Source organism: Bufo bufo, chromosome 9 (assembly GCF_905171765.1).
Source record: "Bufo bufo chromosome 9, aBufBuf1.1, whole genome shotgun sequence".
NCBI classification, from domain to species: domain Eukaryota; kingdom Metazoa; phylum Chordata; class Amphibia; order Anura; family Bufonidae; genus Bufo; species Bufo bufo.
Genome location: NC_053397.1, coordinates 216,842,373 through 216,865,857, shown reverse-complemented (window position 1 = coordinate 216,865,857; position 23,485 = coordinate 216,842,373). Strand labels below are relative to the sequence as shown.

Here is a 23,485-nt window from a genome sequence, read left to right as displayed (position 1 = left end):
ATTATCCCAATAATGGCTAATCACATGGGATGCCACGTAGATCAATATGAGGGATCACTGCGAATGAGGCGGCAGTGAATAAGTACGGGCCGAAGGCTAGATATCCACCATCTGGAAGTGATGTTTGAGCGTGAAATTTCATCATTTAAAATCGCAACGAGGACATTCCTTCGAACCATCTAGGTTCCAACTACTGGTAAAATCGCACAAAGTTATACGAATATTTAGTAGTCGAATTTTCCACTGGTAAAATCGTACGATTATCTAGTAGTTGAATTTTTGCAGATAGGCGATAACACTGAAAGCAAAGAGGTCATATTTATTTGGAGTACTCCAGTTATATAGATGTATGCGTGAGCTCCGCATTATATGTATCTATATGTATTTATGCTGATATACAGATATGAAATAAGGTCATGTTTAATATTTTAACATTTTATGATACTTTTATTGGGATAATACATTTTGTGCATGCAAAAATACTGTGAGCCAGCCTGATTGATTCATTATTGATTTATTCCTTTTTGATCAGCTGGTAACTGATAGGCTGGGCTCCAGTAGTTTGCTGGTGGAGTTTCTCTAGAATTTATTTATTAATATTACAAAAGCTGTTGGGATTAAAATGACCCATTTCTTGTAACAAAATCTTGATTAGAAATATATTTTAGCGGCACTTCAGGTCAATTTGTACACAAGCGACAAGACTTTTGTCAGGGACTGTACAGTGAGGAACAGAAGTATTTGAACACCCTGCGATTTTGCAAGTTCTCCCACTTAGAAACCATGGAGGGGTCTGAAATTCACATTGTAGGTGCATTCCCATTTTGAGAGACAGAATTTTTTAAAAATAAATCTGGAAATCACATTGTATGACTTTTAAAGAATGTATTTGTCTTGCACTGCTGAACATAAGTATTTGAACACCTGAGAAAATTTGTGTTAATATTTGGTACAGAAGCATTTGTTTGCAATTACAGAGGTCAGACGTCTCCTGTAGTTCTTGACCAGGTTTGCACACACTGCAGCAGGGATTGTGTCCCACTCCTCCACACAGATCTCCTCTAGATCTGTCAGGTTTCGGGGCTGTCGCTGAGCAACACTGAGTTTCAGCTCCCTCCAAAGATGTTCAATTGGATTTAGGTCTGGAGACTGGCTAGGCCACTCCAGAACCTTGATATGCTTCTTACGGAGCCGCTCCTTGGTTATCCTGGCTGTGTGCTTCGGGTCAGTGTCATGTTGGAAGACCCAGCCATGACCCATCTTCTATGCTCTGACTCAGGGAAGGAGGTTGTTGCTCAAAATCTCACAATACTGTAAATACCACGTGTAGATATAAAAAACGTCTTCCACCCTGCATCATTGTTTCCATAAAGAGAGATAAAACTTGGGCCCCATGGCTGGTTCATCTTCTTTACACTCTGTGAAGAATGATCTGCGTCTTTTTGACACACCTGAATGTTGTTTTCTGCCTGAGAGAAATGTTCCTTTTATCCCTGTTTATTTTCTTTTTCCCCTTTGCTTATTATAAACTGAATGTTAACATGCTACACCTACATCTGCGGGAAAGTGACTTCGAAACTTTTCCCTTGGACAGTTTATGTTTCAGTCTCAATTTTATTGTCGGAGGTAAAGGCACTTTCACACTAGCGTTTTTCTTTTCCGGCATAGAGTTCCATCACAGGGGCTCTATACCGGAAAAGAACTGATCAGGCATATCCCCATGCATTCTGAATGGAGAGTAATCCGTTCAGGATGCATCAGGATGTCTTCAGTTCAGTCATTTTGACTGATCAGGCAAAAGATAAAACCGTAGCATGCGTTTTATCTCCGGCGAAAAAAACGGAAGACTTGCCTGAATGTCGGATCCAGCATTTTTCCCCATAGGAATGTATTAGTGCCGGATCCGGCATTCAAAATACCGAAATGCCGGATCCGTCCTTCCGGTCTGCACATGCGCAGACCGGTAAAAATGTGAAAAAAGATACAAGCGGAGAGATGGATCCGTTCTTGCAATGCATTTGTGAGACGGATCTGCATCCGGATGCGTCTCACAAATGCTTTCAGTCACATCCAGATCGGAGGATCCGGCGGGCAGTTCAGACGACGGAACTGCCCGCCGAATCACACTGCCGCAAGTGTGAAAATAGCCTAACTCATATGTATATCTAAGTACTTGTGGTATTCTCTCTAATATGTGTACATGTATGCTGCATATACTTTCTTTCTACCGAATGACACACTTTATTGTTAACTAAGTACCTCTGTGAAACTTAATAAAAATAATTATTAACAAAATCTCACAATAAATGGCCCCATTCATCCTCTCCTTAATTCATTGCAGTCGTCCTGTCCCCTTCGCAGAAAAGCACCCCCAAAGCATGATGTTACCCCCCCCCCCCCCCCCCCCCCCATGCTTCACAGTAGGGATGGTGTTCTTGGGATGCAACTCATCCTTCTTTTTCCTCCAAACACGACGAGTGAAGTTTAGACCAAAAAGTTCTCCTTTGGTCTCCTCTGACCACATGACTTTCTCCCCGGCCTCCTCTGGATCATCCAGATGGTCATTGGCAAACTTCAGACGGGCCTGGCCATGTGATGACTTGAGCAGGGGAACCTTCTGTGCAATGCAAGATTTGAAACCATGACGGCGTAGTGTTCCACCGACAGTGACCTCTGAAACTGTGGTCCCAGCTTTCTTCATGTCATTGACCAGCTCCTCCCTTGTAGTTCTGGGCTGATTCCTCACCTTTCTTATCATCAGTGATACCCCACGAGGTGAGATCTTGCATGGAGCCCCAGTCCCAGGGAGACTGACAGTCGTCTTTAGCCTCTTCCATTTTCTAACAATTGCTCCAACAGTTGATCTATTTTCACCAAGCTGCTTGACAATTGCTCACGCATAGCCCTTTCCAGCCTTGTGGAGGTCCACAATTTTGTCTCTGGTGTCTTTTGACAGCTCTTTTGTCTTGCCCATGGTAGTAGTTGGCGTCTGACTGACTGTGGGGTGGACAGGGGTCTTTAAAGAGCTCAGACAGGTGCTACTAAGTTAGAGAAATGAGTGGAGTAGAGGTGGACTTTTTAAAGGCACAGTAACAGGTCTTTGAGAGTCAGAATTCTTGCTGTTTCTCAGGTGCTTAAATACTTATGTTCAGCCGTGCAAGACAAATAAATTCTTTAAAAATCATACAATGTGATTTCCAGATTTTTTATTTGTTTATTCTGTCTCTCAGAGTGGGAATGCACCTACAATGTGAATTTCAGAACCCACCATGATTTCTAAGTGGGAGAACTTGCAAAATCGCAGGGTGTTCAAGTAATTCTGTTCCTCACTGTAGATATGAGATAGACAGATAATAGACAGACAGATTTCTGAATTATTGGAAATTAGACTAATGAAATTTATATGTAGAGAAAGAGAACAGGAAAACATACACAGCCCAGATACAAAGGGTACAGCTGAGTTCTGGCCCAAATTCAAAGATTTCATCGTCAGTGTGTCCTGTAATGAGCCCGCCAGATGTGTCTATATAAAAGGAGATTTTGGCTGCCAGACTGACGCCTGTTGTATCATCATATATTATGACAGCTCATAGATATCCTGCCTGCAGCGCTGCTGGAGAGGTCATTGCGATGTGTGAATGCTGCTCAGAGCATGTGAATAATTACAACTATTTCCCTCATTATATACATCTTATATCACAGTCTAGCCTTTCTCCATGCCAGAGAGGCACAACAGTAGTTTTGGGCAGGAATGCAGGGGGATGACGATTGTGGACAGGAGGTAAACATGCTGCTATTTCCCATGAGAACCGGTTACAGAAGAAGTCATCAGTCTAACGCTTCATGGTTTTGCATTTCCTTTTGTACATTGTTCCATATTGTAATACCTGGTGGGACATTTTGGGGAGCTTATATCACGCCCTGCACAATAGAGCTTTGATTTTTCTGCGCGTTTTTGTGTAAAAATGTCGCCTTTTTACGCCACCTAGTCCAGTTTTGAGAAGTACCTGGGAAAGCGGCGGGCATAGTTAATTATGTTAATTTGTTTCAATCCAGATGATTTATTACCTCAGATGCAAAAAAAAGTAGCAAAAACTGATTCATACTTTGTAAGTTATATACATTTTTAACACTGAAAATATAGTAAAAGCTCATTTCCACAGTCATTTTTTTACTTTATTGTTTACACTGCATATACGTCTAACAGAATATCCTGGTAAATGAATTATTTCTGTTATTCCAATCGTCTGGATACCTAGCAATTGGAGCTTTATTTGCCTTGTGTAATAAAAAGTATTTCATATAAAATAATCGCTTAGGTTCCTTTCACACGGGCGAGATTTACGCGCGGGTGCAATGCGTCAGGTGAATGCATTGCACCCGAACTCAATCCGGACCCATTCACTTCAATGGGGCTGTGCACATGAGCGGTGATTTTCATGCATCACTTGTGCGTTGCGTGAAAATCGCAGCATGCTCTATATTGTGCGCTTTTTACGCAACGCAGGCCCTATAGAAGTGAATGGGGCTGCGTGAAAATCGCAATCATCAGCAAGCAAGTGCGGATGCGGTGTGATTTTCACGCATGGTTACTGGGAGACGATCGGGATGGGGACCCGATCTTTATTATTTTCCCTTATAACATGGTTATAAGGGAAAATAATAGCATTATTAATTCAGAATGCTTAGTAAAATGTCCATTGAGGGGTTCAAAATAAAAAACTAATTTAACTCGCCCCATCCACTTGATCGCGTAGCAGATCTCCTCCTCTTTTTACTTTCTTCAGGACCTGGCTAAAGGACCTTTGATGGCGTCACTGCGCTCATCACATTGTCCATCACCATTTGTGGAACGGCTCAGACAGCCATTAATATAACTGCCTATTCTTGTCTGCAAAACGGACAAGAATAGGAAAGGTTATATTTTTTTTGCGGACCACGGAACTGAGCAACGGATGCGGAAAGCACACGGAGTGCTGTCCGCATCTTTTGCAGCCCCATTGAAGTGAATGGGTCCGCATCCAAGCCGCAAATACTGCGGTTTGGATGCGGACCAAAACAAGGGTCATGTGCATGAGGCCTAACTAGGATTAAAAAAAGCTTGGATGCAGCTAAGCTGCAATACCAGCCACAGCCACAGAGGTGAGCATGGTGCTGTTTCTAAAAAAAGGCAACCCCTTAAGGTCTATAAATAGAGGAAATCTGGATGCAGTGACTACTGGTCCCGTCCTGCAGCCATGCAGTCCTCTCTCCTATGTATTCTTCAGCCTGGCTTGCACCCTGTAGCACTCAGTCCCATGGGAGCAGCACAGATTCCTCTTATAGATAACACTGGAATACGCAGATGTTAGTTTTATATTTTGGGTGTTATCGGTGTTGTATCTCAATGGCTCAGATCTAGCAAGGATCCTACAGTACAGAGTGCAGGGTGCTGGTTCTGGTCCAGTGATCCCTGGCATCTTAGAGATGTGCAAGAAGACACGTTCCTGTGAGGTCACATGGATGCCAGGGACATGGGAAGACCTCATGACACTGGGAATGATTAACGCTCCTGACCTGGAAGACATTCTTGCTCAAGCAGCAGAACTCTCTGTGTCGGGGTCAAGTTCACATCACACGTAAACCAAAGGAGACCATACAATATATTTGGGGGAGGAGGGAAGCTAGCCCCCTAGCCATGCCTATGCGGCAGGAACAACCCAATATCAACATGACAATAGGTTTTTCTTTTTGTATTTTTTTATTTTTTTGGAGCATGCATTTTTTGGGTCCTTTTTAGTAGCATTTTTTATTTTCTTCTGGTGTTTTTTTAACTCTATAGAGAGAGGCCTCTAGGGATACCTGCAGCATCTTGCGCTTTGGAAAAAATGGTAAAAACACCTAAACGTAGTACAAAAAATGGCAGGAAAGAAAAAGCTTTGAAAAAAGCTTAAAAATACCACCATAAAATGGAAAGACAATTAAAACCCTGTGTGTGTGAAAGCACCCCAGTGAGCAGCCGTAGGGTAATTTATATAAATAATGGGGGTATTCCTATCTTATGAGATAATGACGTATAGCTATGAAGTGCCATCACTCTATGATCGGTGAGGCTCTGAGAATGAAGACGCTCCATCCCATTTGCTGTTCCTTCCTGGAAGTGGTGCCCGCTCCTTACCAGTGACGGTAGTTCCTTGTAGAGCCGGTGGCCAGGAATGCTGTTTTGCTGGGTAAAACTGAGAAGGGGATGCAGTCCTACGTCAGCACTGCAGCCTCTTCATCCACAGGATCGGTGGTGGTCCAAAGGTTAAACCCTAACTGATGGCATATCCTATCCTCTGCAAGGACCAGCCGTCATTATGGACTGATGTAAGAGTGATCTCTTACCTGATCGATCATTGATCTGCCGTTAAGGCTACATGCACACGAACGTGGTTTGGTTCCGCATCCGAGCCGCATTTTTTGCGGCTCAGGTGCGACCCATTCACTTCAATGGGCCGCAAAAGATGTGGACGGCACTCTGGTGCTGTCCGCATCATTGCTCCGTTCCGTAGCCCCGCCCCAAAAAATAGAACAGGATCCTATTCTTGTCCATTTTGCGGACAAGGATAGGCATTGTTACAATGGATCCGCAAACAAAAAAAGATACGGCCAACGGACGTCATCCGTTTTTTTTTGGGACCACAAAACACATACGGTTGTGTGCATCTAGCCTTAGTCTGACATGTTGATGGTCAGATCAAAATACAATTACACTTCCTTCAAATAGAATGGCTGTCATAAAATATAAAACAAGGAAATATAAATGTAAGTATTTTAATCTTCTATTTCGCAGTTTGAGTTACAATATTCTCCACAAATCTGCAGCAATTGTAAGGCTCTTTTTACAATGTTTCCGATGGGTTCCTTTAACTTCTGCCACCGCACAGCCATACAGTAACATATGCCTTGTTCTTAGACTGCCATGGTAAAATAGTATCCTGGGCGATCCTCTGTACGGAAGAGTACAGCAGACGGCTGAAAAAAAAGTATGTCGACTATGGGGACTTGCTCTGGTAGACAGGATTAGCGGACGCAGTATAGAGGCAACAACAAGTTTTTTGGATCAAACAGTTCAGTGTTTTATTCACACTTTAGGCAAGTGACAAAACAAGCAGTCATATTCAAACAAAAAGTCACCTTGCGGTGTTGGTGGTAATTCACACCATGCGCAATTCTGCCTCAAAGAGTCCTTGCTGATAGCAGCACCAACCTGTTTTTACGCCAAACAGGTAGCAAGCCTTTGTCCAGACACAAGGCTTCCAGTTTCCAACACAGAGAACTGGCTTCTGAGCCCAGCTGCCTATTTAAGGACAACCAGGTGCTGCCAAAACCTGGACCGGCATTTAAAATCTGGTCCGGTATTTGACCTCCCCTGGCTGTAAATCAGCCCAGTAGCACATGCTGGGAGGAAAATACCTGTTTTCCAAGACTAAACCTCTCACTGTGTCACACGACATATACATAGTGCCTCGACTTTCCGTGTAAATTTATTTTATATATAAATTTGAAAAAGTTGAAGCTACTCTTTAACTCCTGAGGCACCTGATGCTCCAGTAACAATGATGCAACTTTTCTTATAAGTTGTGCTGCTTCACTTGTACGTGAAGTGACGTGCAGGTAGGACGGTTATTTCTCTTGTGAATCAGAGACCTTTACACCAGAGATAAGAAAACATTTATTTAAAACTTATTACAGGATATCACACGTCTCTGCCTCCCAGTTCTGACCACAGAGCTTGTCGCTAGTTACTAAAAGTAAAAAAAACTCAGTAAGTTCCCGCATACAGGTGAAACTCGAAAAATTTGAATATCGTGCAAAAGTTCATTTAGTTCAGTAATGCAACTTAAAAGGTGAAACTAATATATGAGATACTCATTACATGCAAAGCCAGATATTTCAAGCTTTTATTGTTATAATTTGGATGATTATGGCTTACAGCTTATGAAAAACCCAAAGTCACAATCTCAGAAAATTAGAATATTGTGAAAAGGTTCAATATTCAAGGCTCAAAGTGTCACCCTCTAGTAAGCTAAGTAATCCATACCCCCTGAGCAAAGGGTACCTGAGCCTTTAAATTGTCTCTCAGTCTGGTTCAGTAGGAATCACAATCATGGGAAAGACTGCTGACCGGACAGTTGTGCAGAAAACCATCATTGACACCCTTCATAAGGAGGGAAAGCCTCAAAAGGTAATTGCAAAAGAAGTTGGATGTTCCCAAAGTGCTGTATCAAAGCACATTAATAGAAAGTTATGTGGAAGGGACAAGTGTGGAAGACAAAGGTGCACATGCAGCAGGGATGACCGCAGCCTGGAGAGGATTGTCAGGAAAAGGCCATTCACAAGGAGTGGACTATGGCTGGAGTTAGTGCATCAAGAGCCACCACACACAGACGATCCTGGACATGGGCTTCAATGTCGTATTCCTCTTGTCAAGCCTCTCCTGAACAACAAACAACGTCAGAGGCGTCTTACCTGGGGTAAAGAAAAAAAAGAACTGGTCTGTTGCTCAGTGCTTCTGATGACAGCAACTTTTGAATCTCATTTGGAAACCAAGGACCCAGAGTCTGGGAGGAAGAATGGAGAGGGCACACCATGCAAGATGCTTGAAGTCCAGTGTGAAGTTTCCACAGTCTGTGTTGATTTGGGGAGCCATGTCATCTGCTGGTGTTGGTCAACTGTGCTTCATTATGTCCAGAGTCAACTCAGCCGTCTACCAGGAGATTTTGGAGCACTTCATGCTTCCTTCCGCAGTTGAGTTTTAGGCTTATTGCACGCGATCGTGTGCCCCGTGGCCGTATTGCGGACCACATTTGCGGATCCGCAATACACGGGCACCGTTCCGTATGCATTCTGCATCACAGATGCGGACCCATTCACCTTCAATGGGTCCGCAAATCCGGAGATGCGGAATGGTGCGGAACGGAAGCACGGAACGGAACCCTACGTAAGCACTACGCAGTGCTTCCGTGGGGTTTCGTCCCGTACTTCCATTCTGCAAAAAGATTGAACATGTCCTATCTTTTTGCGAAACAGCCGGATCACGGACCCATTGAAGTGAATGGGTCCGCGATCCGCTGCGGCTGCCCCGCAGTGGGTGTTCGTGCTCAAGCGCTATCCCCCTCCTCTACTACGTGAAGGTCAAAACTGCACAGACTAGGCGGTAGGTCACGACAGGTGACCCCATAGAAGTGATTCTACAAAAACAGACACAAGGAGGAAATTTATTAAGACTTGCGTTTCCTATACCTGTCTTTATCTCAAAGAGGTTTTCTGAGACTTTTCTCACCACGGGGCGCACACGTTTGTGTGCAAGAGGCCTAATGGAGATGGTGACTTCATTTTCCAGCAGGACTTGGCCCATGCCCACACTGCCAAAGTACCAAAACCTGGTTCAATGACCATGGGATTACTGTGCTTGATTGGCCAGCAAACTCGCCTGACCTGAACCTCATAGAGAATCTATGGGGCATTGCCAAGAGAAAGATGAGAGACATGAGAGCGAACAATGCTGAAGAGCTGAAGGCTGCTATTGAAGCGTCCTGGTCTTCCATCACACCTCAACAGTGCCATAGGCTGATAGGATCCATGCCACGCCGCATTGAGGGGCCCAAACCAAGTACTGAGGACATATGCATGATTATACTTTTCAGAGGTCCTACATTTTTCTATTTAACATCCTTTTTTTTTATTGATTTCATGTAATATTCAAATTTTCTGAGATTGTGACTTTGGGGTTTCATAAGCTGTAAGCCATAATCATCCAAATTATAACAAATAAAGGCTTGAAATATCTCACTTTGCATGTAATGAGTCTATCTCATAAGTTAGTTTCACCTTTTAAGTTGCATTACTGAAATCAACTGAACTTTTGCACGATATTCAAATTTTTCGAGTTTCACCTGTACAGTATATCCGCATGTTTGTGACCAGCCGCTGCTCAGTGATGAGGATTCTGGGGTAATCAGCGGGTCATGTGATCGGCGATCAGCGTCACCGGTGCTGATAACGTTATCACCTTTAACCGCTGGCACTTTACCCTCTGTACTGCTGAGATCATTGTGAAATCCCCCGATCCATATACTCCATCCTGTCTGAAAGAGCAAATACAACTACAGCAATACTGAGCGGGAGACAGGATCGATTGCTGCGTGAGGTTTAGTATGTTCAACACCAACATCACATGAGAAGCAGAGGGGTTTACAGTTTTAGGTAAATGAAGCTTAAAAAATTAGGAGTTCTGCAACTTCCCAACATACTATGGGGAGGGGGATTTATCAAAACCAGGACTCCAGTTTTCTTGCATGCAAAAGTTGCAAATCTTTTCACAAGTGCATTTTGTGCAAAAAAGTGTGACTTTTTATGCCACTTTTTTAGAAATTATGGCAGAAGCTGGCACCATATCACTTCCTTTCATGTGCAGGTTTTTTTTTTATGGCAAGCACAATTCAGAAGAATGCAACAGTTTCAGAAATATCTGCAAGAAATCTGCCCCACGTGAACTTACACAAGATCAAGCAGGACTGCAACCTTAAACCATGATTTGGGTGCGCTGTGTGAATGTGCCCTTATACAGCCTGCAATAGCATCTACACAGTATAATCCACACACTGCTGCTTGCTCCAGTGCTATCCCCTTCCTCTACTACGTGAAAGTCAAAACTGCACAGACGAGGCGGTAGGTCGCGACAGGTGACCCCATAGAAGTGATTCTACAAAAACAGACACAAGGAGGAAATTTATTAAGACTTGCGTTTCCATTACCTGTCTTTATCTCAAAGAGGTTTTCTGAGACTTTTCTACTGATGACCCATTTTCAGGATAGGTCATCAATATCTGATCGGTGGAGGTCCGACACCCGGGACCCCCGACGATCAGCTGTTTGAGAAGGCATCGGCGCTCGCTGGGCTCTTAATAAATTTGGCGCATCTTTTGAAATTTTGTGCCCAGGAAAAGCAAATCTACTCCAGCTATGAGATATATTTAAGCCATAAATTAGAGTAAGGGCTTGTTCACACGACCGTTGGTGTCCCGTTCCCGTATTGCGGACCTGCAATATACGGGCAACGTTCTGTTGTCATTCCGCATCACGGATGCTGACCCATTCATTTCAATGGGTCCCCAAATCCGGAGATGCGGAATGGAAGCACGGAACAGAAAACTACGAAACTATGGAGTGCTTTCTGGGGTTCTGTTCTGGGGTTCCGTTCCATGCCTCTGCACTGCAAAAAGATAGAACATGCTCTATCTTTTTGCGGAACGGGTCTGCGATCCCCATGCGCCTGTCCCATGGAAGGTGTCCGTGCATTGCGGACCGCAATTTGCGGTTCACAGCACGGGCACGGGACACCAACGGTCGTGTGAACGAGCCCTAAACCTGTTGGGCTGTCCCTTCTGCTAAGCCACTCAGACGTTAACAGAAATGTGGCAAGAGCAACGGGAAATCACAAAAAGTTGGCACAAAAATTTGCAGGTTTTGCACACCAGAAAAATGGGTACAGCCAATGGTAGTTTCCTCCCAAGGTGTTCCAGGGCAACAGTGCCAAGAAGCAGGGAGGTTCTAAGAACTGGAGATATATAAGATGTAGCGGTGCTTATGGAGGCAGACATTTTGATGGACTTCCTGTCAGTCAACCTCCACCCAAAACCTTGCATACTATATATTTGGGGCCCCTCCCTGTGTACTTATTATATTTATCTATCCCTCGGGGGCCTCTCAGGGCTGTTGGTGGAGCATTAAAGAAATTTTACGTAGATGTATTACATAATGGAGGAACCCACAAAATGGCTTTTAACGTCCAGTGAGAGGGCGAGGGCATGAATGAAATAATAAACATTTGCTCACGTCCAGGAAGTGGCTTCGAAACACACACACAGCTAAGATCCCGCGGGTGCCAACTTTTTATTTGCCCAAGTTTAATACATTCCACATCAGCAACACATCCGGACTAATGATCAAATACGCAATGAGCTTATTCATCCGCTCCTGTGACCCCATCAGGCGGATGTTTGACGAGAAAGTTGTGATATGTCATGATGTCGAATTTCGTTTTACACGATTGAAGCTGCGATCCTTGGCAGGTCTGGCTAGCTCCATGCATCATCCACCCTGAGTCACAACTTATTAAACTTGCGAGGAAATAAACAGTTGAGTGAACGTCTGAATGCTGCAAAAGTGAAATCAGCACGGCGAAGGAAGGCGTGCGGATGCTGTATATGGGGGGTGTAGCTGTTGCGGGGACTCTCGAGTCCTGGTGCCTGTAGGACCCCTCTGCTGCTCTGCCACTTAAGACGCCTCCATTACTATGGCATGTGGTGGTTGGGGGACAGGCTGCAGTACACCTCTGTCTAATGAATCTGCTGAGCGTTACCCTATATTACAGCAGGCAGATGTATGTATGCAGCGGGGCACCACTAAGGCCACCAGGGGCAGCTGGATTTGTATATGAAGAAACACTCCACAGCTTGTCTCCTCCACCTCTGTTCTAAAGGAGGACATTATCCTGTAGGCACTCTCAGCTGTCATGCCCTTCATAGTCCACCCGTAGTGACCAGACTTTCCTGTGTCACAGGCCTCTGACTTATGTCATCAGCAGACAGGTGGCAACAACACAAATGTGCTACTCTTGCAAAAGTAAGAGTACCCCTAACTTTTGGAGAGATGAAAAAAAGAACAAGGGTGTGTGCCACATTATGTGGACCATGGCAATTGTTTCCAGTAAACTATTGTTCAGCTAATTAATGTCAATCATGGTGCCCCATAGAAGAGCCAGCCACAGTGCACCATAATAGTACCCCATAGAAGAGCCAGCCACAGTGCACCATAATAGTACCACATAGAAGAGCCAGCCACAGTGCACCATAATAGTACCACATAGAAGAGCCAGCCACAGTGCACCATACTAGTACCACATAGAAGAGCCAGCCACAGTGCACCATAGTAGTACCACATAGAAGAGCCAGCCACAGTGCACCATAATAGTACCACATAGAAGAGCCAGCCACAGTGCACCATACTAGTACCACATAGAAGAGCCAGCCACAGTGCGCCATAATAGTACCACATAGAAGAGCCAGCCACAGTGCACCATAATAGTACCACATAGAAGAGCCAGCCACAGTGCACCATAATAGTACCACATAGAAGAGCCAGCCACAGTGCACCATAATAGTACCACATAGAAGAGCCAGCCACAGTGCACCATAGTAGTACCACACAGAAGAGCCAGCCACAGTGCACCATAATAGTACCACATAGAAGAGCCAGCCACAGTGCACCATAACAGTACCACATAGAAGAGCCAGCCACAGTGCACCATAGTAGTACCACATAGAAGAGCCAGCCACAGTGCACCATAGTAGTACCACATAGAAGAGCCAGCCACAGTGCACTATAATAGTACCACATAGAAGAGCCAGCCACAGTGCACCATAGTAGTACCACATAGAAGAGCCAGCCACAGTGCACTATAATAGTACCACATAGAAGAGCCAGCCACAGTGCACCATAATAGTACCACATAGAAAATCCAGCCACAGTGCACCATAATAGTACCACATAGAAGAGCCAGCCACAGTGCACCATAGTAGTACCACATATAAGAGCCAGCCACAGTGCACCATAATAGTACCACATGGAAGAGCCAGCCACAGTGCACCATAATAGTACCACATGGAAGAGCCAGCCACAGTGCACCATAGTAGTACCACATATAAGAGCCAGCCACAGTGCACTATAATAGTACCACATAGAAGAGCCAGCCACAGTGCACCATAATAGTACCACATAGAAGAGCCAGCCACAGTGCACCATAGTAGTACCACATATAAGAGCCAGCCACAGTGCACCATAATAGTACCACATAGAAGAGCCAGCCACAGTGCACCATAGTAGTACCACATATAAGAGCCAGCCACAGTGCACTATAATAGTATCACATAGAAGAGCAAGACACAGTGCACTATAATAGTTCCACATATAAGAGCCAGCCACAGTGCACCATAACAGTACCTCACAGAAGAGCCAGCCACAGTGCACCATAGTAGTACCACATATAAGAGCCAGCCACAGTGCACTATAATAGTATCACATAGAAGAGCCAGACACAGTGCACTATAATAGTACCACATATAAGAGCCAGCCACAGTGCACCATAACAGTACCTCACAGAAGAGCCAGCCACAGTGCACTATAATAGAGCCCCACATCAGTCACCATAACAGCCAGTCACAGTGCCTATTACCTCCAAACGACAGTGTTGCTGTAAATCACTAGAATAGGGGGCAGATATTGATTTAGAAATCATGGGAGCGAAGAACCATTGGTACAAAGTAAGAAACTAAAAGCTATATAGAGATACAGGGAGGTAGAAGCAGAGAACAAACTGTGCAGACAGCGGGCGGCTCATACATCCATTTTATGTGAAAGTCCCCGTCACACATTTACCAGCGGTAGGGATTAATGGAAGCAATGTACCATGCATGTTCAAGCCAGAGTTTAACCAGGGTTACTCTGCAATCAAGAAACACACTGTGCTTTACAGCTACCACACTGGCATCAGAGGTCTGTAGAAACAATAGGCATGAACCCTCCCATATTCCCCAACCAATGACCACAGACAACGTGCTTCAAGGCAGAACTTTTATGCCACTATTTTATTGATAGACTACAGTTTTCAAGCACAGATGGGGGAGTCTGATCCAAATCTCGACACTTCACCCCATGGTCAGCCGGGCCCTACCTGCTATCCGGACGTCATCCACGGCTATGTATAAGGCAGGCCCCGTCTGCGCCTGGCTGACCCCCTGGCCCCCATAGGCCATAACTGAGGACCAAATGCACAAATGTATCCTCCCCACTGACAGGTGTCCTGCGGCAACAACATGAGAGTTGGTGGAAAAGTAGGTTAATAACATCCTTGACAACTGTACAATTCTGTACAATTTGACAACTTTTGGTGCTAATAGAACAAAGTCAGCCAAACCATCCGAACCCTGCCCAATCATCTAAAGTGTATGGGGGTGTCCAAATTCTCCACCAACTGCAGATGTCTGGGGAAAGAAGGATTGGGCACTTTGGCTTTCAGTATGTCCAATCCTTTGTTCTCACAGGAGAAAGGCCCCTGGCAGACACCTCTCCGTACTGAAAACACATGCAGGCTCATCCAAGACTGAAGACAGGAGACCGTAGGAGCACAGTGCTCATTAAATGTGAAAGTCACGTGGCCCTATTCTTATCTGAATCAAGTGGCGCCCCTCTTCTTTTGTGGACCTAGTATTTCGGATGGGATGTACAGTTGGGGATTTGGGGTACAGATCCTGGAGGTCCCTTGGTTAGCTGATGTTCGCACACTGGGAAAAAACAACATAAATTGCACAATCTGCAATATGACGATTTATCCTGGGGGTTTGCACTGTAGCTTTTTCCAGCAAAGATTTCTCCAGCCATTTTAGCCCCATTCAATGGGTCTGATCCGCAACAAGCTGCCGGATGCTGTTTCTGCATAGTTTCCACATGGGAAGCATGGCAAAAATGCGATTCCAACTGGGCCTGTATCTGAAACTCAAAAGCACATAAAACTATATTACACATGGACAAATGCAGAAGGGCCTGTGTTACAGTCATGTCCCCTTCGCCCCATCCTCCCAATAGTTGCACAAATGCAGAACTGAGGTGAATATATATCGGAAAGTTGCGCCCACAGATTTCAGCTTTGCATTTAGCACTATGAGACTCACTACGGGATTTAAAAATGAAGTAGGAATTGAGAATGACATTTCCCCATTTTCCGACATGTGCGTTTTAATCTGGTTTTAAAGCCTGACGTTGAGTTACAGGAGACTTCTGCAAGACACATTTCAAACGGAGAAGCTGACGCATGTAAATAAATGCACAACAGGTGCACATGGACCTAATAAATGCTGCCGATGGAGATGAGCTTTACAGATGTGCACTGAGTAATACTCCTCCAGCACTACAGGGAAGTGCTGCTGCCGCAAACCGCACAGCAAAGAATTACCAGTAACAGAACTAAAGGGAACTAGCCCTGAAAATAACTTCCCTTTAGGGCTCATGCACACAAACGTATTTTCTGTCCGCATCCGATCTGCATTTTCTGCGGGTTGGATATGGACCATTCACTTCAGTGTAGCCCACAAAAGATGCAGATTCTTTTAATATGGGCCAAATGTTCCGTTACGCAAAATGCGGAACGCACACAGCCAGTATCTGTGTTTTGTGGATCTGAAATTTGCGGACAGCAAAACAGGCTACGGTTGTGTGCATGAGCCTTCAATATTGATTATATGCATACTGTGTCCACATTGAACTTCCTCTAGCAGTGGCTGAAGGCAGATTTTATCATTTAAAAGAGATTTGCAGAAGTTAGATATTAGTGACCTATCGTCAGGATGGGTCATCGGTATCAGATCGGTGGGGGTCGGACTCCTGGAACCCCTGTTAGCTCTTTGAATAGGCTTTGGTGCTCACGAGTGTTGCAGCCTCTTCATAGCACTCCAAGATCAGTGCAGTGAACTTGAATGGGACTTAGAAGCACAAAAGCAATGTGACAGATGAATGTAACATCGAAGGGCAGAGAAGAGGCTGCAGTGCTGGCTCCAGAGCTGCACTCCTTACTATAGCTCATTGGTATGGCTGCTAGGTATCGGACTGCCACCGATCATATAGTGGTGACCTATCTTGAGGATATGTCTATGAATAGGGTTTGATAAAATGAGAGTTCCGGGGATAGGTGAGCTCTGTACTCTGTTATCTCCAGAACTCCCCTAGAAATTAATGGAGCGGCGGTGCACATATAAGGGCGGGTTCACACTAGTGTTAGGGATTCCGTTATGGCTTTCCGTTATAAAATGTTTATAACGGAAAATAACGGAATGCCCAGACAGAATGCAAAACGGAAGCCTTGTTTGCTCTCCGTCCTAATAGAAGTCTATGGGAAAGCATAACGGTTCTGCCTGGGTCCTGTTATGCAAGACGGAAAACAAAATCCTGTCGACAGGACTTTGTTTTCCGTCTTGCATAACGGGAACCAGACGGATCCGTTTTGATTCCCTCAGACTTCTATTAGGACGGAGAGCAAACAGAATGCCTTTTAAAGGATTCCATTTTGCATTCCGTCATAATACAATACAAGTCTATGGGCAGAAGAACGGATCTGTCCTTCCATCTTATGGATTCCGTTATAACCATGTTATAACGGAAAGCCATAATGGAATCCCTAACGCTAGTGTGAACCCACCCTAACCCTGTCCACATCTATAACTTGTATCTACCGGAATACCCTTTTAATAATGACCCGATGTTAAAAGCTTGAGATTCATTGAAGCAAGTGTCTTTACCCATATTGCTCCTTTCTTCAGAATCTGAGGCTTCCACACATTTTCTATCAATGACCCCAGTCATGTGAATCCACAATCATCCCCCACTATCAGGCGGTTATGTATGTAACCCATTGCAGGGTGATATATGATGCTTTATACGTTGATTAGAGCCGCAGGATTTCTAATACGCGGTAACTTTGGAAAGCTTTGTGTTGCCCAAGTGTATAAGAGTGGTGATTAATACTTATGAGAAGTGCAGAGGAGCTTCTGAGGAATGGCAGGGCTGGAGACGTATGCAGCCAGCGTGCTGGCTGATGATCCTCCCACCCCATGCAGGAAGTTTCTTCTCATCTGACATCAGAGCAGGGCTTGATAGAAAACAGGCGAAGCTTGTGAGGAGCTCAGACTATTGCAGAACAGTAGAGGACAGGACAGGCTGCTGCCCATGATGAAGGAGCATTGCTCAGCATACAGTACAGTGTGTCTCAGCTGCGGCGGTGGACCTGAAGCCACCATGCAGAGCATGGAGCCTGAATATGTGTCCATGTGCTTGTTTGCAGAGGATTCCTATCAGAAACTTGCCATGGACACGCTGGAAGAGTTGGACTGGTGCTTGGATCAGCTGGAGACCATTCAGACGTACAGGTCGGTCAGCGAGATGGCATCTAATAAGGTGAGCGTCCACCAGTGACCCAATGTCCTATGTGTGTGTACTGTGTAAGTTCCAGATATACTGTCCAAGGATCCTGTGTCTAACGAACGTGTGATGCCCGTTGCTGTATTGCGGACCACATACACGGGCATTGTTCCGTGGCCATTCCGCATCACGGATGCGAACCCATTCATTTCAATGGGTCCGCAAATCCGGAGATGTGGAACGGAAGAACGGAACACTACGGAGTGCTTTCTGGGGTTCCGTTCCGTGCTTCCGCACCGCAAAAAGATAGAACTTGCTCTATCTTTTTGCGGAAAGGAAGCATCGCGGACCCATTCAAATGAATGGTTCTGCGATCCTCATGCGCCTGCCCCATGGACGGTGCCCGTGCATTGCGGACCGCAATTCGTGGTCCACAGCACGGGCACGGGCTACATACGTTCGTGTGAACGAGCCCTAAGCACGTGGAAAAACATTAGTGATATTCCAGTATGGTCCCGAGCATGTGGTTCTCCAGCTACCACATCTGGAAAGCCATAGGTTGGAGACCCCTAGCTACATGAGATGCTAGTTTTGCCAGGTTATAGGGACTACTGGTACCAGTATGCCCTGCTGGGCAATATATAGCTATACAGATTACCGAGGCAAAGTTTCAGTATCAGTCACCGGGAGAAGGAAACATGATAAACTGATCTCTTCACCAACTGGGAATTGTAGTCCAGCACCAGAAAGTTAGAGACCCTTAATATCCAATGCAACACAGCGTAAGCTGCAGTAATTAAAAATCTGAACCTAAACATTAGTGAATACAGCAGAGCTATGATGTTCAGAGCAGCAGAGCTGAGCTTGTGCTTTGCAGCAATTCTTAGTGATATCACTACTGCAAAGTCAATAAGAAGTTCAGCTCTGCTATAATGTTCTAGTTTTATATGATTATTACGCTAGCCTTTGTCATGTTTTTGCCTTGGTTACTCTATCAAAACCAGTCAATCTCCCAGATGTATTTTGTACATTCGGAAGGGTCTGTCAATGGTTTCGCAGTTGTCTAGCACGCTGTCCTAGAACGTTAGAAAGTTAAGGGCTCTTATGTTTTTGTTATCTATGGGTCATTTGTTTGCACACACATATATGTACTTGTATACTGTATATATAGACTCAGACCTGACGACTGCTGGTAAATGATGTATAATGTATCTCTGGATGGAGTGAGAGCTAATTTGTGCATTTGTCGTATCTGATATGTGATCATTTGTTTCCACCAAAGCTCTTGCTTTGCACAGTGACGCTGGTAAATGTGCGCTCACTATTTCTAATAATCACAGATTATTCTGGTATTATGGAGATTTCGGCACACTGCACTGCCTGCCCCCGACCCCTTCTGTTGGGGATTACACAAAAAGTACGACCAAGTCTTAGATGATCACAGCGGGTTTGTTGAGGTGCGCAGGCTACACACAACACTGAATGCGTGATCGGTTTCTGCATGTAGCAGAGCTGGATTTTCCGATCTCAGAGTGTAGCAGCTGTTTTGCAGATGTGGCAGAGTCTGATTTGTCGAATGTATTAGTGCTGGGTGTTAAATACTTAGCAGGGCTGAAGTTTGCCACTTGGTAATATTACTATATGTGCGATCATTGGTTTTCTACAGGTAAACCTACAGCATTATCCTACTATGACTAATACAGCCCCAAAGAGTTAAAAGTACAAATTCATGTATGGCGTATATTCACAAGCGGCGGATTTGCTGCAGATATTTCTAGAGTTGTTTTGTTTATCTGAATGGAGTTTGCAGAAATCCATGCACACGCTGCAGAAACAACCCCATTCACATGTAGGGATTTTCAGGCGCAGAAATATCTGTAACAAATACTGGAGCTGACGTTCACATAGGGAGCGCGGTGTCACCCGTCTTCATACCAGTCAGCACCAATTGAAAAGTGCATTAGTCAGACAATCGGGATCACTGAAGCTACAAGGGACCTGCATGGGTTAATGTGTCAGCGCCGGGCGATTATGTCTCTTGCTACGTGAAGATCTTGGATACAAAGCTGCAGATCTGGTTTTGTGAAATCGGTTGTTTGCTCCGGGCAGATGAACGGCGGTCTTGAGAATGTTTAGTAAACTTATGCCAGTCTTACCCATGACACCATGTGGCACATAATTGACTATGATACACCCAGTCACATCGCCCTGTTAGGAATTTAGACCGTTTTCTGCATAAATATTCATGTAGATCTACAGTCCACCATTCAGTTGCAGGGAAAAGTCCTGCAGAAGATTGTGCTTTATACTAAGGGGTGATATTTAGCAGCATCATGCTTCATTACAGTTAATTACTAATCACCCCCCAAATATAGTTAAAATTAATTTGTCCAAGTGAGAAATGTGCTGCATTCACCCATTATAGCCAATGGGCATCATGATGGACTGAGCACTGGACCGATTTCTGGGTGATGTTCCCAAAGCAGACGATTGATTACTATGGACTGCAAATTAATGACGCTCTCTAGCCTGTCCTGTGACTGGCAGGACATGATGGGAGTTGTAGTTTCTGGTCTGGTCCTCACCTGATCATCAGCCCAGGGTTGTACAGCTCATGTTCAAATGGCAAATTCCACGGCAGATTAGTGGCTGAAAACAGGGCGTGTTTGGTGGCGGATTCAGAGGAGTATTTACAAGCGTTTTAGAAAAGTTTTTGGTTGAGGATTTGGAAGCGTTTTTATAAGTGTTTTTGGGAGTGTTTTTCATATCGAGCCCTTGAGTGGAATAATTCAGAAGCGTTTTTGGCAGCTAAAGAAGTGTTTTTTTTTATGCTCTCCCATTGACTTCAATACAAAATCCACTAACAATCCTCTTCTTAACGTAATATGCCACTTCAGAAGCGGATCACAATTTGGCAGTGGAAAGAAAACGCCACAATGTGCACATGATGACGTTTTTTTCCAATGAGGTCAATGGAAAGCTATTGGCGTTTTGATCACGGATTTTGCAGTGATGGATTTTATTGTGTGAACATACCCTTAGGGCTCATGCACACAAACATATTTATTTTCTGTGTCTATTCCGTTTTTTTGGGGTTTTTTTGCGGCCTGTATGCAGAACCATTCACTTCAATGGGGCCCTTTCAAAAATTTTAGCCAGCTCATGGAGCCACCATTAGTAGAGAAGTTGGGGTTCCCGTTCCCTTTAAGAGTGGCGGGTTGTAAAGGACGGGGATAGTCACATAGAGATGACCTCCTGAGATTTCTTCACATTGCTCCAGTAACAAAGTAGCTGTGTCCCTCTGATAATACTATATGGCCTTTACTAATACTATGGAGCACTAACAATCCACTTATGGATTATACTAAGGAGCATCTAATACTAGTATACAGCTTATGGTAATACTATAGAGCATCTAGTACTACTATATAGCTTCTGGTAATGCTATGAAGCATCTAGTACTAGTATGCAGCTTATGGTAATGCTATGGAGTTTAGTACTACTATATAGCTTCTGGTAATGCTATGTAGGTAGGCCCTGATAATTCCACGTCGCTCTCCGTTTATCAGACCCTCATAGACACTTGTTTTGAAAACAGGATGTTTTAGGAAAGAATAAGAGGAAGAGATTAGGAACGAGTAGAAAGAATGAGCAGGACCCCCCCTTCTCCAATAACAGTCTAAAATGTGACCCACCTTCCTGACACCTCGCTCCCTGAGTTCCTGGCCCAGCGTTACCCCGGCCAAACTACGTCATGGCAGCCGGAGAGTGGGCAAGACACAGCTGTTAAGTGTGACTCCAGTTTCCTGTCTCCTTCCTGACTTTAGGTAGAAGAGTCTATGACTGCAACAACAAAAGCCCCGTCTCTCTCCAGACTGCAGGGGATTAGCCAAATTGATTCAAGACATTTCGAGACATTAGATTTCATGCAAAACCCTGTTCTATGTGGAAAGAAAACACCCAGTGGGTATTTATTGTTTAGGAAGCCAGTGTAATGTCGGAGGTAGGGGAACGAATAATATTCAGATTTCACAGTCTGGAACTTGGATTTGACCTCGAATCCGGAAAAAAAGGCATTGCCTGAGAAGCAGAGGGTTTGTAAGGAGGGATTATTAACAAAGACATGATCCCAAGCCTCGGGTAACCCAAGCCGACTTTTCAGCAATTCCAGTTGAGTAGTACTCCAAAAGAAGTGAAGAAGAAAATTGGCAAAGCGTACATGGCGGCCACACGATACCAAAATCACCGCCTGTTTTCCATTGAATAGGTATTCCTTTAGGCTGGGGCTTTGGTGGCGCAGCATGAGTTGCATACAAGGCTATTTTAGAGGTGCGATATGGCTGGTTAAGGGCTCATTCACACGACCATTGGTGTCCCGTTCCTGTATTGCGGATCCGCAATACACGGGCACCGTTCCGTTGTCATTCTGCATCACGGATGAGGACCCATTCATTTCAATTGGCCTGCAAATACAGAGATGCGGAACGGAACACTACAGAGTGCTTTCTGGGGTTTCGTTCCGTGCCTCCGCAACACAAAAAGATAGAACATGCTCTATCTTTTTGCGGAACGGAAGGATCGCGGACCAATTCAAGTGAATGGGTCTGCGATCCCCATGCGCCTCCCCCACGGGCACGGGACACCAACGGTCGTGTGAACGAGCCCTAAAATAGATAAAAATTGTAGTCGTGTCACAAGAGCGTAGTGTGTGTCTTACATTGAGGTCTCTTGTGCGTGACCTGCAACCTGTCATCAAATATCCAAGAGGTTTAGATTTTTTGTAACTGTTGTGTTGTGTCGCATGTCGCAACTCCACCACATTGACAATCCTTAGGACCCATGTCACACTTCAAGATTGTGATCTACGGTTCTAAATGCTAGAGACGTCAAATGTATAGCAGGGCTATAAAATATGTAGCAGGGCTGCAGTGCTTCGCACCTCTTGCCTCATTCACATAGCTAAAATTTAAAGGGTGAAATTGGTTCATGCAACAACTAGTATGATGGACGCCCCATGCAATTAAAAAGACGAGCACGTTTATCTTCTGTAGAGGTAGAAGAGCTGAATTTTCAATCTATGGGGTTGTCATAACTCAATATCACGATATCTTCATGAGTTATGGGAAATGACAAACTCAGGTTTGCTACATAGAAAGGTGAGACTACGCTGTTTGCCTGTCGGTTACTGCAGCCATAGGCGCTATAGGGGACCTGAATCAGGATGAGGTGTGGGCTGCTAGCTCTGCTCTGCCGGTGACACCTCCAGCAGATCCCTGAATGCAGCCATTGTCCCCTCTCGGCTCAGCAGGGATAAGTCAGCGTGTAACATGACAGCTTGGCAACTGCCATCCGGATTTTTACTTCCAGGGAGCCGCACCGGAGGCTTGGAAATATTACTCGCAGGATAAATACTTTTTTTGTTTGCTGTTTTTTTCCTCATTTACTCCAGTTAATTAACTTGCGAAGGAATTTTGAAAATGTGTTTGCCAGG

At 44.7% G+C, this 23,485-nt stretch overlaps 1 protein-coding gene across 2 annotated transcripts in view; it reads left to right on the top strand.

Moving 5' to 3' along the window:
* The window catches only part of PDE4B (phosphodiesterase 4B), a 269,408-nt gene that overhangs the window by 230,714 nt on the left and 15,209 nt on the right, over positions 1–23,485 (top strand). For both annotated transcript variants that reach the window (XM_040408435.1, XM_040408436.1), the window contains exon 6: positions 17,918–18,030. In XM_040408435.1, coding sequence (XP_040264369.1) covers positions 17,918–18,030 — 113 coding nt within the window. The remainder of the gene's footprint in view (positions 1–17,917; positions 18,031–23,485) is intronic.